Source organism: Mchenga conophoros, linkage group LG9, assembly GCF_057382185.1.
Source record: "Mchenga conophoros isolate Kocher_MC1m ecotype Shallow Benthic linkage group LG9, M_conophoros_male_GT1.1, whole genome shotgun sequence".
NCBI lineage: Eukaryota > Metazoa > Chordata > Actinopteri > Cichliformes > Cichlidae > Mchenga > Mchenga conophoros.
In genome coordinates, this window is record NC_140534.1 from 9,042,092 (window position 1) to 9,055,529 (window position 13,438).

Genomic DNA, 13,438 nt, shown 5'->3' on the forward strand with positions numbered 1-13,438 from the left:
GAAAACGGTGTCCAGGCATCTTTCTTGGCCTTAAGACAACAATTCTGATGGCTAAAAATCCAAACGGGACACCAAAAAAATAAATAAATAAAATAAAAATAAAAATAAATATATATATATATATATATAGCAGCTGGATAGCGTAGTGGTTAAACTACACGCCTTTGGAACAGAGGATCGCAAGTTCGATTCCTGCCTGGGGCGTCTGTATCCAGTAAGGGTCCTAAGGCTAGACCCCCTATGCTAAGCAAGCCTACCGCAGACATGAGCGAGACAGATAAATATGAAGGCATGCCGGCTCGGACGTCGCCCGGATCAACAAGGTCCGCGTCAGGTGTTGAGGAACCAGGGCACCCTGATGAAAAGTGGGCTACTGGAACAAGAAGGCATCGGTGGGCAAGGGACGAAAACAGGGCGTTGTTGGAATGCTACTACGCAAGTAACCCCGGCGGAAGGGGCTACATGAATAGGATGAGGGACCTATGGATTCTTCGATACCCAACATCCACAATGACGGCGAAACAACTAGTAGCTCAGTGTTCCAACATTCGAAAGAAGGGACTGCTCTCACAGCTAGAGATTGACGAGGTACAACACAAATGCTACGGCAAGGAGGAGTCAGGACGCCAGGTCAGGGGGGAGATATCATCACCCCCACCCGAGATTGGGTACATAGCCTCAAGTGCGATAGGAGAAGGATCGTTGAGTGCGAGAGGAACTGACCTGAAAAATAGGATCATGGCCAAGCTTGAAACCTGGATCCCCCGTAGCCGGTTACCAAGATTACGTGAAGTACCCTCAGAAGGTCTGCTAGATGATGTTAATGCAGCACTACGGGCAATACCTACAACCACGATTACCGACACTAACAAGCTGATCTACAATACGATCAGTGAGATGCTTGGCTACAAGTTGAACAGCCACAAGGGGCAGTACCCTCCATGGAGAAGGAGGCTAGAGGCCAAGATCAAAGTAGCACGGAGGGAGGTTAGCCAACTAACGGAGTTGCAGAAAGGTGCGACAAATAAGGTGCCTAAGAAATACAGCAAGTTGTCCATACCTGAGGCCTTGGAAACTGCCAAGCAAAGACTCACAGCCTTGGCCAGCCGCTTGAGGAGGTACACCAGAGAGATAGAAGGCAGGAGAATAAACCAGCTGTTCTCCACAGAACCAGCAAAGGTGTACTCTCAGTGGCAAGGGAACAATAAGAGAACAGCACCACCAAGGCTGGAGACGGAGCAATACTGGAAGAGCATATGGGAGAAGGATGCAACCCATAACGGCAATGCTCAGTGGCTAGAGGATCTGAGGGCAGACCACAGCGACCTCCCTGAACAGGGTCCAGTAACCATCACAGTGGCAGATATCCAAGAAAGGGTCTCCAGTATGAAGAGTTGGACAGCACCAGGGCCCGACATGGTTCACGCCTACTGGCTGAAGAAGCTGACTGCACTCCACGAGCGTCTGGCAGCACAAATGAACCAGCTGCTAGTTAACGAAAGACACCCGGAATGGCTAACTGAAGGCCGGACGGTCCTGATCCCCAAGGACCCCAAGAAGGGACCGGTCCCCTCCAACTACCGACCAATAACCTGCCTCAGTACTACATGGAAGCTCCTGTCAGGCATCATATCGGCTAAGATGAACAGGCACATGGGTCAATACATGAGCGGGACACAGAAAGGAATTGGCAAGAATACCAGAGGCGCAAAACACCAGCTACTGGTAGACAGAACAATCAGCCGAGACTGCAAGACCAGACTGACCAACCTGTGCACTGCCTGGATTGATTACAAGAAGGCCTATGACTCAATGCCCCACAGCTGGATACTGGAATGCCTAGAATTGTACAAGATCAATGGGACCCTAAGAGCCTTCATCAGGAACTCAATGGGGATGTGGCGTACAACACTAGAGGCCAACTCCAAGCCCATAGCACAAGTTACCATCAAGTGCGGGATCTACCAAGGAGATGCTCTGTCCCCACTGCTGTTCTGCATAGGCCTGAACCCCCTCAGTGAGATCATTAACAAGACTGGCTACGGATACCGACTACGGAACGGAGCAGTTGTCAGCCACCTCCTGTACATGGATGACATCAAGCTGTATGCCAAGAGTGAACGAGACATCGATTCACTGATCCACACTACCAGGCTATACAGCAATGACATTGGAATGTCGTTCGGACTGGAGAAGTGTAGTCGGATGGTAACAAAGAGAGGGAAGGTAGTCAGAACTGAGGGGATTGAACTACCAGAAGGCAACATTGCAGACATAGAGGACAGTTACAAGTACCTGGGGATCCCGCAGGCAAATGGGAACCATGAAGAGGCCGCTAGAAAGGCTGCAACCACCAAGTACCTGCAGAGGGTCAGGCAAGTCCTGAGGAGTCAGCTGAATGGTAAGAACAAGATCCGGGCCATCAACACATACGCCCTGCCCGTGATCAGGTACCCTGCTGGGGTAATAAGCTGGCCAAAGGAGGAGATAGAAGCCACTGACATAAAGACAAGAAAGCTCCTGACCATGCATGGAGGGTTTCACCCCAAGTCCAGCACCCTGAGGCTGTACGCTAAGCGGAAGGAAGGGGGCCGGGGACTGGTGAGTGTCAGCACCACAGTCCAGGATGAGACAAGGAACATCCAAGAACACATTGGGAAGATGGCCCCAACTGACCGAGTGCTCAGTGAATACCTCAGGCAGCAGAAACCCAAGAAAGAGGAGGGAGACGAGGAACCATCATGGAAGGACAGGCCCCTGCACGGTATGTACCACCGGCAGATAGAGGAGGTGGCTGATATCCAGAAATCCTACCAGTGGCTGGACAAAGCTGGACTGAAAGACAGCACAGAGGCACTAATCATGGCAGCACAAGAACAAGCTCTGAGTACAAGATCCATAGAGGCTGGGGTCTATCACACCAGGCAAGACCCCAGGTGCAGGCTGTGTAAAGATGCCCCAGAGACTATCCAGCACATAACAGCAGGGTGCAAGATGCTAGCAGGCAAGGCATACATGGAACGCCATAACCAAGTGGCCGGCATAGTGTACAGGAACATCTGTGCCGAGTATAACCTAGAAGTCCCGAGGTCAAAATGGGAGATGCCCCCAAGGGTGGTGGAGAATGACCGAGCTAAGATCCTGTGGGACTTCCAGATACAGACGGACAAAATGGTGGTGGCTAACCAACCGGACATAGTGGTGGTAGACAAACAGAAGAAGACGGCCGTAGTGATCGATGTAGCGGTTCCCAATGACAGCAATATCAGGAAGAAGGAACACGAGAAGCTGGAGAAATACCAAGGGCTCAGAGAAGAGCTCGAGAGGATGTGGAGGGTGAAGGTAACGGTGGTCCCCGTGGTAATCGGAGCACTAGGTGCGGTGACTCCCAAGCTAGGCGAGTGGCTCCAGCAGATCCCGGGAAAAACATCGGAGATCTCTGTCCAGAAGAGCGCAGTCCTGGGAACAGCTAAGATACTGCGCAGGACCCTCAAGCTCCCAGGCCTCTGGTAGAGGACCCGAGCTTGAAGGATAAACCGCCCGCAGGGGCGTGCTGGGTGTTTTTTTTTTTTTTTTATATATATATATATATACACAGATGTTCCTGTACACTATGCCGGCCACTTGGCATACATGGAACGCCATAACCAAGTGGCCGGCATAGTGTACAGGAACATCTGTGCCGAGTATAACCTGGAAGTCCCGAGGTCAAAATGGGAGATGCCCCCAAGGGTGGTGGAGAATGACCGAGCTAAGATCCTGTGGGACTTCCAGATACAGACGGACAAAATGGTGGTGGCTAACCAACCGGACATAGTGGTGGTAGACAAACAGAAGAAGACGGCCGTAGTGATCGATGTAGCGGTTCCGAATGACAGCAATATCAGGAAGAAGGAACACGAGAAGCTGGAGAAATACCAAGGGCTCAGAGAAGAGCTCGAGAGGATGTGGAGGGTGAAGGTAATGGTGGTCCCCGTGGTAATCGGAGCACTAGGTGCGGTGACTCCCAAGCTAGGCGAGTGGCTCCAGCAGATCCCGGGAATAACATCGGAGATCTCTGTCCAGAAGAGCACAGTCCTGGGAACAGCTAAGATACTGCGCAGGACCCTCAAGCTCCCAGGCCTCTGGTAGAGGACCCGAGCTTGAAGGATAAACCGCCCGCAGGGGCGTGCTGGGTGTTTTTATATATATATATATATATATATATATATATATATATATACACTCAACAAAAATATAAACGCAACACCTTTGTTACTGCTCCCATTCCCCATGGGATGGACGTAGAGACCTAAAATTCATTCCAGATACACAATATAACCATCCCTCCCAAACAGTGGTCACAAATCAGTCCAAATGTGTGGTAGTGGGCACATCTGCTATATTGAGATAATCCATCCCACCTCACAGGTGTGCCACATCAGGATGCTGATCTGACATCATCAGTAGTGCACAGGTGTACCTCAGACTGCCCACAACAAAAGGCCACCCTGGAATGTGCAGTTTTTTGTGCTATTGGGGGTCTGGGGACCCAGAACTGGTCAGTATCTGGTGTGACCACCATTTGCCTCATGCAGTGCAACACATGGTCACATGGAGTCTATCAGATTGTCAATTGTGGCCTGTGGAATGTTGGTCCACTCCACTTCAATGGCTGTGCGAGGTTGTTGGATATTCGTGGGAACTGGTACACGCTGTCGTATACGCTGGTCAAGCACATCCCGAACATGCTCAATGGGTGACATGTCCGGTGAGTATGCTGGCCATGCAAGAACTGGGACATTCTCAGCTGCCATCTGCCCTGAACAATGTGAACCATGATTCATCCGTGAAGCGCACACCTCTCCAACGTGCCAGACGCCATCGAATGTGAGCATTTGCCCACACAAGTCTGTTACGGCGACGAGCTGGAGTCAGGTCAAGACCCCGATGAGGACGACGGGCATGCAGTTGAGCGTCCCTGAGACGGTTTCTGACAGTTTGTGCAGAAATTGTTTGGTTGTGCAAACCAATTGTTCCAGCAGCTGTCTGGGTGGCTGGTCTCAGACGATCTTGGAGGTGAACCTGCTGGATGTGGAGGTCCTGGGCTGGTGTGGTTACACGAGGTCTGCGGTTGTGAGGCCGGTTGGATGTGCTGCCATATTCTCTGAAACGCCTGTGGAGACGGCTTATGGTTGAGAAATGAACATTCAATGCACGGGCGACAGATCTGGTTGACATTCCTGCTGTCAGCATGCCAATTGCACGCTCCCTCATTGCTTGTGGCATCTGTGGCATTTTGCTGTGAGACAAAACTGCACATTCCAGGGTGGCCTTTTGTTGTGGGCAGTCTGAGGTACACCTGTGCACTACTCATGATGTCAGATCAGCATCCTGATGTGGCACACCTGTGAGGTGGGATGGATTATCTCAATATAGCAGATGTGCCCACTACCACACATTTGGACTGATTTGTGACCACTGTTTGGGGGGGATGGTTATATTGTGTATCTGGAATGAATTTTAGGTCTCTACGTCCATCCCATGGGGAATGGGAGCAGTAACAAAGGTGTTGCATTTATATTTTTGTTGAGTGTATATATTATAGTGGCATTCCCTTTTCAATTAAGCATTTATTGTAGTCAGATGCTGACTTGGGTACAGTTGCATATAACAAAAATCAGGGAGCAATTTAAGAAAAAAGATTGTTGATGGCATTTTGTTATTTTAATTTTAAATGAAAAATGTTTAGGATCATGTTAGATTGCTGCTGTCAGTGTGACTTTAAAAGGGTAATTAAACACTTAATATAAACAAGTTTGGATGATAAACATAACAGGTGAATTTATAAATATATATGTATGTATGTATTTTAATATCTTTATTTAAAATAGCATTTACTTGTGCAGTCTCTGTCTGTTCTTTCCTCTTGCAATCAAACAAAAATCAAATGGTGAAATGTTATTTTAAGCACCATTTAGACAACTTTTGTACTTAATATTTAAATCATCCCAAAATGCCACAGGACAAAAATAAATAAATAAATAACAGGCAGCATATTTTCAAGTCTTGGAGACAACATCAGGGAACATGATGGTTTGTGATGGACTGACCTTTTCACATAGGACTGTTGTGCCCCTATGTATCAAATGCAAAAAGCCTAAAAGCTGCAACCATAACATTTCTTCAGAGCTCCCTTAAACATCGCAGATAGGGTCCCAAAGCATGACTGCAGTTTAATGAATGAAATATTTGCAAAGAAAAGTATAAGGCAGGATAAGAATTTGAAAATCTGTGGTGGAGTACTTTTTGCTTGCGGTAAAATAAAAAAAAATACACATTCTGTCATGGTCCCTGTGCCCCGCTGGTCAATCCTCTATTGGGCAATATGTTTGTGGTTTGTTTGCTCTCTCTCTCTCGCTCTCTCTCTCTCTCACTCTCTCTCTCTCTCTCGCCACGGCGATGCTCACTGCGGGCTCCCGCTGCTGGCCCACACACCTGCTCATCACCACACCGGCCGCTGATCCCAGCTGATTACTGCACTACTTAGATGGCGAGTCTGCACTAGTCTTCGCTGGATCGTTGAGCTATCAGTATCGTTTTTGGAACCCGATGCGGAGAGGAGTGATTGAGGGGGAACGTTTTTGTACAGAAAGTGTGGAACACCCTTCTCCCAACCCTGTTTCCCACGGACCCAGGCGACCCGGATCCGTTTCCCCTGCACGTTGTATATAGCCACTTGGTGTATGTGTTCACTGTAAATAAACGCACTGTCCTTCGCTTAAAGGAAAAAAAAGAAAAAAAAAAGAAAACGGTGTCCACACTAGCGTTTTCAGTTGTTTTCACAGAGTTGCGCGTCCATATTGAAACAACCCAAAATGTTACAGTCCTGCGCATGCGCAAAAGCGAGTGAGAATTAAAGAATTTGAAGAAAAGCTATCTGGAGCATGTACAAACTGATATTAATCATTTTTAGGGCTGTCAAAATTGAGAGCAATCTAAACAACTGCTGTATAATGCCCTCCGCTATTAGAAAGTCTGCATTTTCGAGTGTCCACACTGCGACGGGGCAGCTCTGTTTTGAAATGTATGCGTTTTTGGGAGCGTTTTCAAAACGCTGTGTTTTTCCTTTTCAAAATTCAAAATTGTCAGAGAGGTTTAGTCGATGTAGCTATGGTATCAATTTGATCCTAGGTGACTTCCTTCTTGGGTTAATGCATTCACCGGCTTGGGTGCCGACTCAAGGGGTGACAGCAATAAAAAAAAAAAACTACAAAGGAAGTAAAATAAAATACAAAGGAAAACTTCAGCAAAACCCCCCCCCCCAAAAAAAACCAAACCAAAACACACACAGAAAACACAACGAAAGTGTTTTTGGTGAGATATTAACGTGATAGAACAGCTACAGAACTGACAAGCTAACAGTAAACGTATTACATGAATCATGTGATATTTTTTTCTCTGATAGCACTGATGAATCCTTTTAAACATGTCTCGGTGCAATCCTTCACATATTTTTGTCACTTGTGCATTAATGTCTCACCAGAAACACTACAGTTGTGTTTGTGAGAGTTGTTTTTTTCTACTTCTGTTCTATTTTATTCAACTTCCTTTGTGGGTTTTTTGACCTTCTGTTGTGTTTTTTTTTCTATTTCTTCTTTCTTTTATTGAAATACCATTCTGTTTCATAATAAACATTTTAAAAATAAGTGTTGAAGTGGGGATTTCAATAAGGGAATTCCACTGCAAGTAGAAACACTATACAGTTTGTTCCTATGCCAGGGCTGCCATCATGGGCACACAGATTTAAAGCAAATGCTACAAAACACAGTGCCTCTTTCTTGATAACTTTCCATTGCTAGAAATATTTTCTTTCTATCATCATCATAGTGAAACTGTTATGAGAATCCCAGAATTTCAGCATTTCTAATGAAAGCCCTTGCGGTTCACAATGACTAAAGGGAGGGGAAGGGCTAAAGCACACGGCCCTGTAAACGTGGGGTATGTGGGCTCTTGTGAGCTTGTGAGTTTTTTTGTGCATGCATTTCTGTTACGAACATGTGCAACACAAACACATCCTCTTGTTCCGCCATTTGGTTGCTAGTATGCACAAGTACAGGGGCAGATGTAGGGACAGACTGCAGAGAGCCTCACCACATGCTCCATACATGGACCTCACCGTCTGGGCGAGCCGCCACGCACTTACACCCTGGCTTGGCTCACAGAGCAGCCAGCACCGCTCATGAGGGAGTTGCTTGTTTAGAAGCACAGGAACGCCTGTTGCACGAGGAAGCAACCTGCGTTTCCAGAATGACCTTTTAGGTTTTAAAAGCACAGAAGTTTTAGGGGGAAGTCAGAAGCGGAGAGATGAGAGCAGAGAGATTGCGTTGCTCCACAGGAATGTAATAGTGATTGATGCGTCAAGGGATCTACTTCTCTTATCACCTCTACTCCTTTGCCAAAATATATCACAAAGTAGATTAGTTACATGTACAGCGGGAGGGGATGGGAAAATACATCATGCCAAAGAGTGGGGTAAATTTAGAATGACAGAAAATAACAAACAAACCCAGGAAGTTGGCTCGCAGGAACATTTGTGGCCGCTGTGTGTTTCTTTAAAACAGCTGGGAAGAATCAGAGTTTATGAGAAGTAGGAGAAAGCTTCCACACATGCACGCACGCACACATGCACCCAAAAGCATCTAATGTGTAATGCAACAATCATTTTCTATATTGTATAAATAAATTGTCTACAAACCTGGAATAATGTTTTCTTTCTAACTTGGAACAATATTCTTTTGGCTGGGAATGCGATAGTTGCACGGCTAGATGAAAGAGCTACTGGCAGTTCACTCAGCCCGCAGTTAAGAACCTTATCTCGACATTCACTGCATTCATGCGTGTGCTTGTGTGTGTGTGTACATCTCTTTCGGGCTAATCAGTGGTCTCTCCTTCCTACTAAAACACTCGTTCCTCTCCCAGTCACTCTCGACCTCCGTTGCCTGTCACTGCTAATCCTGCTCCAACAACAAGCCTTCATTAGTGTTCTTCCAATCCTCACATCCCAGACAGCGAGCTAAGCCTGGCCGTCATCAGATAACCAGCTACCATGGTTTCCTCTGGAAGCTTCTGGGGTGTTTTTTGGTGAGGGAATGTTCCCTTTTCTGCTGAATGGCTGACTGCTCAGACTTCCTGCTTTGGAAGAGGAAAAGATGAAGAGGTTCCAATAAGAGAGGTGGCTGACATTAGAAGGCATTGTGATTATTAATCTGGGGATGTAAGACTAGCTCTTTAATGAGAAGCCATGCCGACACACCAAGCCCCGAAAAGCCTCAGCCAGGGTCAAGCATCAAGCCTGAGCTCATGTGGCTCTTAGCCCGAAGCCACTATGAGATTATGAAAGGAATGCATATCAAAGGCCATCCTCGCTTGGCTGCTTGGCCGGAGACATGAACTTTCCCAAGAGAAGCAACTCACTGGGAGAGAAGGTCCCAGCTCAACTGTCACACCACATGAGATGCAAGAAGATAACACATATGAGGGGAATGCATAGATCAGTCTGCCTTATACAGACCAAATTGATTATGTGTCCGTGTGGACCACAAATCCATATCCACAGACACGAACACGTTTTCATCGACCCAACTGTGTTTTGAGGCAACATAACACAAAAGGGGATGAATATGAAGAAGTGATTGGTGCTTGTGCGTTACAGCATAGACGAGAACTGGCAAAGAAAATGAAAAGACCACGCACGCACACACACACACACACACACACACACACACACACACACACACACACACACACACACACACACACACACACACACACACATATTAAGGGCTCCGTCTTTGTTTAAATTGGCAAGCTGCACAAGTGAAATAAATCTTGACTTTGCTCTTAGCATTTTTGAACATATAATACATTTCACAATGCAAAAAAACCCTCACAATGGATTGTTTTCAGTGTGAAAATATTCAACAATAATGTGTCAGTCAGTCAAATGACAGAATTATTGCCTTGGGGAGCTTTTCTTCCAGGATATTAAGCTTCATATGCGACTTTCTTTCCCCTAGCAGCAGTGGTTAACTTTGTAATTTGCACCTACTGCCATGAGATTAAAAACTTCAGTAAAGACATTTAACGGATTGCTGGCAGAAATGGCAAATATTGATACTAAACCACCCCCTCCCACAAAAAAGGCTCAAGATGTAAGATATGGTAAGCTTTATTGGCATCTCTTTGACAAATATGCAAAAAAGAATCGAAACAAGAAGATGGAGAAGATGAAGAGCAGTGCTTGTAGCTCCTAATGGCAAACTGTGCGAGGCAAGAGATTGTAGGGGGAAAAAATAGCCTTTAGAAAAAATAATGTGATATTGGAGCTGTTATTGGAGAGGGGGGCTTGGGACAAAGTCACCGCTTTCTTCAGGTCAGCATTGACTTAATGAAGTTGAATATCAGTCAAATAATTCTAAGCGATCACATTAAATGATTTCATTCAAAGAGTTTGCTAAGAATCGTTCAAATGTCTGGAGATTAGTTGAAAGTGGCTTTGTGGTGATTGACTTTGAGGGAAGCCAAAGAGATAAGTGAGGGAGGGGGGAGGTGGGGGGGAAGGCAAACATGTGAGGAAAAGAAATTGATGGAAATCAAAAAAAGTCAAATGAAGGGGTTGAGAAAGGGCAGGGAGGACGTGATAAGTCAAAGGGGTGAACGCAGCCGCATGGATGCATGGACAGTTTGAAGAAAGAAAGAAAAGGAAGGAAGGATGTCTCACCGTGGCAGGGAATTGTACTGTCTCTGTGCTTGTGGGAAATCATCTCTGTCCTCTTGCTGCTGTTTCTGGACCTGAGTCTCAACCGTTACAGAATGGCGTCCACTTGATGTCTCCGTCCCATTGCTGGCCTGTTAAACCCACAAATACAGTTAGCACAGACACAGTGAATACACAGTAACAAAGAGAGGACCAAAGGCAAGCATTTAAGCCTTTCAGTGCATGTTGTACTAACCCCATGTTGCTCTCCAATGCATCCATCGGACTATAGCATGCATACAGTGTGTGGATGTTAGTTAGGAAGCACTCAGAAACAGTTGAAAAAAAGTGTTGTGTAAAGCACTTTGAGTGCTCAGGATAGAGTAGAAAAGCGCATTATAAGAACCAGTCCATATAAGAGAAAAGAAAATTATTGTTTTGATAAAAGATGAATTGAACTTAAATTGTTCACACGAGTTCTTATTCGTGGGAAAGTGGCACATGCTGGTTGTTTGCAGCTTCAGCGATTCTTGGCTAGTGATTTATTTTATATTGTAGTCTTAAAGGTAGTAGAGCCCTAAGTGTGTTTAGCTAGTCCATTTAACCCTAGGTACCTTTTGAATGGCTTGTTTAAGGGATCTGTGTTGCCTGGTACACAGATAATAAAGTACTAAATGAACCGTGGTCCATATCAACCACACATTAAGAAAGGAGAACTGCTTTTAAAGAATGCTGTGATTAAAACAAACAAACAAAGAATCCTGTTCTCTTAACTTTTCAAACAAACTGCACTGGCCACATGGTTGATATGACTTTTCTCTTTAGTATGCATTAAACATTTTGCGATGGAGCTTATTTGTGTGAGCTGCAGGTCTTGATAGCTACAGTTTGGATCAGTTTAGCCCACCACTAGTGTGCTGAAGAGATAAATTATAGACGAGCATTTCCAGCTATGGCTTCATTCCGCTCATATGCATATGACAACACACTGCTAACCTGTACCAGTGTGCATGTGTGTTTGCCGTCTGATCATCTGTGAGGTTGACATGGAGATATCATCTCCCTCAGCACCAGCATGCTGCTAACGAGCTGGCTTATGAAAGAACGAGACACGCCAATTACACAGAAGCAAGCTGAAGAGGTGTTGCAGGCGTGGCTTGACCACTTGTCAGCATTCATAAGGCTCAGGCTTTATTGTGGAAGGCAGGTAGTGGTGGATGGCTTGTGTGAATAAATTAACCACTTAATAACTCACAATTTACCCAAATTTGATTTCTAAACCTGAGCAGCTTCTTCACAGTCTTTGGATTTGTGGAGCTGGCAGAACGTAGCTAAACTCACAGTTTAATGCACTTTGTCCTCTGATTTGCAGTAAACACAGGATGTCAAATACTGCCATTCAATCAGATGGTGGTGTTGCAAAGGTACATACAGTACAAGGTGTCTTTTGGTGTCCATGCTTTTGACACACCAGCTACAGTAATGTGCATTTAATGTGAAATCTGCATTTAATGGTTGAAAGGGTGTCTGTGGATGCAGACAGCCAGATGTGGATGTAAATGGACTGGTTCTTATATAGCGCTTTTCTACTCTTCTGAGCACTCAAAGTGCTTTACACAACTTGTGCATTCACCCATTCACACCCATTTGCACAAGCACATTGTTCTAAGTGCTTTCTAAGTAACATTCACACACATTCACACTCCGATGGATGCATCGGAGAGCAATTTGGGGTTAATATCTTGCCCAAGGATATTTGGCATGCAGACTAGGGGAAGCCAGGAATTGAACCAACCTTCCAACAGATGACCTGAGCTACAGCCACCTCTAAGATGTAGTGACATTTGTCAGCCAGAACACTGCGGCAAGGCTCCCATTTGGGATTTTTCATTATTAAAACTATTCACTGATTAATTTTGTTTGCACTTGCGTTTTACGTACTTTTCGCTGTGTGGTTAGGCTGAAGAAACGATTGTGGGTTTGAGTTTAAAATTCCCCAATTTACAACATTAGCCCTATTTGCCACAAAATGATACCTTCCCATTGTTATCTCCATCAAGGAGGTTATGTTTTTGGTAGCATTTGCGTGCGTGCTTGCAATTCAGTCACAAAAAGTCTCAAATGATTTCTGATCAAACTTGGTCAGGGTGTAGAGTGCGGTCATGTTAACAATCCATTAAAATTTGGCTTACATTAACCAAGGTCTTCCAGGTGAACTGAAGGATTTATTGATCAAAAGATCACCAAAACCTTGAAACTATCAAACATAATATCAACATATATTAAGTACTGTATAAAGGTTTAAAATATCATATCACATATAACCTTTGACCTCTATTTCAAGTTCGAGGTATCTGAAGGTCAAAGTGTTAATAGTAGTATAATCAGCTCTTCTTACTGCCTTTATTTGTATTGACAGCATGTAGACATATAGAGAATGATATATGGGTATTATAAATATGTACATTACAGTAACAAGCAAGTGTCTAAACATGCTAAATATGGGGTATTAAGGTGCCCTTTGGGGGGGTATCAATAGACGCTGCGAGTGTATCTCTGTGAAGCCAAACACTTCTGATAATACAGCAATATCTGACCGACGAGAACAATTCTGGAATTAATCGATGGGGTAAAGGTGCGCTGGTGGAATGAAAAGCTGTCAGCAAAAACGTCTTCTTGGAAACGTCTTCTGTTCCTGAA

At 45.2% G+C, this 13,438-nt stretch overlaps 1 protein-coding gene across 2 annotated transcripts in view; it reads right to left on the minus strand.

The window, feature by feature from the left end:
• LOC146566719 (partitioning defective 3 homolog) overlaps window positions 1–13,438 on the minus strand; it is a 357,883-nt gene that overhangs the window by 5,007 nt on the left and 339,438 nt on the right. For both annotated transcript variants that reach the window (XM_085286313.1, XM_085286312.1), the window contains exon 23: window positions 10,763–10,890. In XM_085286313.1, coding sequence (XP_085142439.1) covers window positions 10,763–10,890 — 128 coding nt within the window. The remainder of the gene's footprint in view (window positions 1–10,762; window positions 10,891–13,438) is intronic.